Source organism: Microtus ochrogaster, unplaced genomic scaffold, assembly GCF_000317375.1.
Source record: "Microtus ochrogaster isolate Prairie Vole_2 unplaced genomic scaffold, MicOch1.0 UNK110, whole genome shotgun sequence".
Lineage (NCBI taxonomy): Eukaryota > Metazoa > Chordata > Mammalia > Rodentia > Cricetidae > Microtus > Microtus ochrogaster.
Window position 1 is genome coordinate 339,347 of NW_004949208.1, and position 2,460 is coordinate 341,806.

At 54.8% G+C, this 2,460-nt stretch overlaps 1 protein-coding gene across 1 annotated transcript in view; it reads right to left on the bottom strand.

Annotated features, from left to right (window-relative positions):
* Window positions 1-6: 6 nt before the first annotated feature.
* Faah (fatty acid amide hydrolase) overlaps window positions 7-2,460 on the bottom strand; it is a 20,209-nt gene continuing 17,755 nt past the window's right edge. Inside the window, exons 12-15 of the mRNA XM_005371484.2 lie at window positions 2,249-2,288; window positions 1,709-1,817; window positions 850-995; window positions 7-651 (exon numbers count right to left, since the gene is read on the bottom strand). Of these exons, the coding sequence (XP_005371541.1) occupies window positions 523-651; window positions 850-995; window positions 1,709-1,817; window positions 2,249-2,288 (424 nt within the window). The 3' untranslated portion in view covers window positions 7-522. The remainder of the gene's footprint in view (window positions 652-849; window positions 996-1,708; window positions 1,818-2,248; window positions 2,289-2,460) is intronic.

Sequence of the window (2,460 nt, forward strand, 5' to 3'; positions counted from 1 at the left end):
GGAGGAAGACCAGGGGCAGTGTCCATCAAAGCTGGGCCAAATCCCAACAAAAAAGGAAAAGACAGGGTCAAGTGCCGAGAACATGCCCGTTTGTCCATCTTGTGGGTGGTGACATCGGGGAGGTTTGGAAGCAGGAGAATGACAAGATTGCAGCTGGCTCTAGAGGTTCAGGCCAGCCCTCTCAGCAGGCTCTGGTTCCCAGAACCCTAACAGAAACACCCAGAAAATACATAATGCATTGCTGCTTCACTGTTGGTGACCCTTGGCTCAGGCCATTTCTGCTGGCTGCCACATGAAGTAGGGGATCAGGATGGAAAGAGGACCAGAGAAGGGAGCAAGATCCAAACTTGGTTGTGTGTGTGTGGGGGGGGGGGGTTCCTGTGCTTCTGCAGGGGTCCAGGGAGGGCAGGTGGATGCCTCTTCCCTGGGCTCGGCATTTCCTCACAGGTGGTAGTATCCTGACTAGACAGGGCTACAGAGTTCGTAGGTTCAGGTCCTCCAGAGCTGGGCAGGTGATGACCCTCAGGACGGCTGCTTTTCAGGGGCCATCAGCTGCTCCACCTCCCTCATGAAGCGCAGGCACAACTCTTCCTGCCAGGGCAGGGCCACACACTGCACGGCCACCGGCAGGCCTACACTCTTCTTCATGGCCTACAGGGGATACAGACATCAGGATGGGAGAAACGGGATCACACCCCAGGTCCAGGAAACATGCACTCTGCGGGGAGGGCAAGCGGCAGGCACAGGGCTATTCTGAGGAAGGCTGGCCAGGCCTGCACGTGCTAGGCCTCTGTCCTCTACAGCAGCGGGGTCTGGGCAGCAGTGAGCTAGGGGCTGGGCAGGCTTTACCTTCTTCAGTGTAGAGTCCCAGATATCCCCAAAGTAGCCTCTGTAGTGTTCCATCTGGGCATCGTCCTCAGCAGTCACAGTGGTGACAGGCACCACCCCCGCAGGGAAGTCTAGGCAGTTGTAGAGCATGGTGTAGCTGATAGCCCCTGGAACACAAGACGCTGGCTGTAGCAATCCCTGCACACCTGCAGGGCCAACTGTCCTCTCTGGGCCTAAGTGACCCATCCTCATCCCGCACATAAGATGGCACTTTGATTGTAGAGTTACACAAAACCCCCTTTCCCAGGCCTGAGGTCTGTGGCAAAGCACAGAAGCCAGCAAGACTCCCTGACACTTGCCCCGTGCCTTTTCCCATGCAGCTTCCCCTATTCCCTGACCTGGAATGCTGGTCCTATCTTCTCGGCTTAAACAACCCCTAGATTCAAACACCACCTCCCCAAACTGCAGGCTCTTCAAGGAGACCTCCTACAGGAATAGTGTTCAGAACAGACAACTCATCCACTCCCAGCATTCCACGCATCTTCCCCCACCCCCTGGTTTTTGGAGACAGGATGTCTCTGTAACTTTGGAGCCTGTCCTGGAACTAGCTCTTATAGACCAGTCTGGCCTTGAACTCACAGAGATCCGCCTGCTTCTGCCTCCTGAGCGCTGGGATTAAAGGCATGCGCCCCCACCGCCCGGCCATCTTCCATCTCTTTAGCCAACAAGCTAGTGAGGTCCAAGTGAGGAGCAAGATGCTCCTCCACGGAGGGGGTGTCCCCCAGAACTCTTCCTTTTCTACCCACAGCACCAGAGCTCACAGGGCTGACCTCAGCGGGGGTGGGGATGAGAGTACTGAAGGAAGGGCTGTAGGCCTCACCTGTGGCTCTGCCTGATGCGTTCAAATCCAAAGCAGGGCCCAGCATGGGGGTCAGCAGCACATCCAAGTTCATAGCTTTCCACTGGGCAATCACAGAATTCCGGTACATCTGAAGGGACATGAACTCACTGGGGGCGGCACTCAGAGAGACCCAAGGTACCCCAGGATGTCTGATGGACACTGAGAGGGCTCTGGCTCTAACATCTGGATCTGAACTGAACCGCCATGAGACCAGAAGAGCTACCCCTTGAGGGTATAAACAATACCGGGGGCAAAATACTTTCTGCCAAAGTATTTTGGTGCTTACTAACAAGGATAGTCCAAGAGGAACAAAGAGGGGCTCAGGACAGAGGCCCTATGACCCAGACTCCTGGACAGGCACTGGGCAAATGAACATCACAAAAGGGCCCAAGCCACAGTCTCTAGAGAGGAAGAAGTGGCAGGCCACTTCAGGGCCCCAGTGACAATAGCTGTCAGAGATGCCACTGGTAGATGCCCTGAGCAACTGCACCCTCCTACTCCCCAGGACTCAGACCTTACCTCAATCTCATGCTGCAGTTCCCACAGCTGTCCAGCCGACCTGGACAGACAGAGTGAGGTCACCAGCCAACACAGCCATCAGCATCAACATCATATCATCATCAGCAACAACATCATATCAGCATCAACATCATATCAGCATCAGCATCAACATCATATCAGCATTAGCATCAACATCATATCAGCATCAACATTATACCAGCATCAGCATC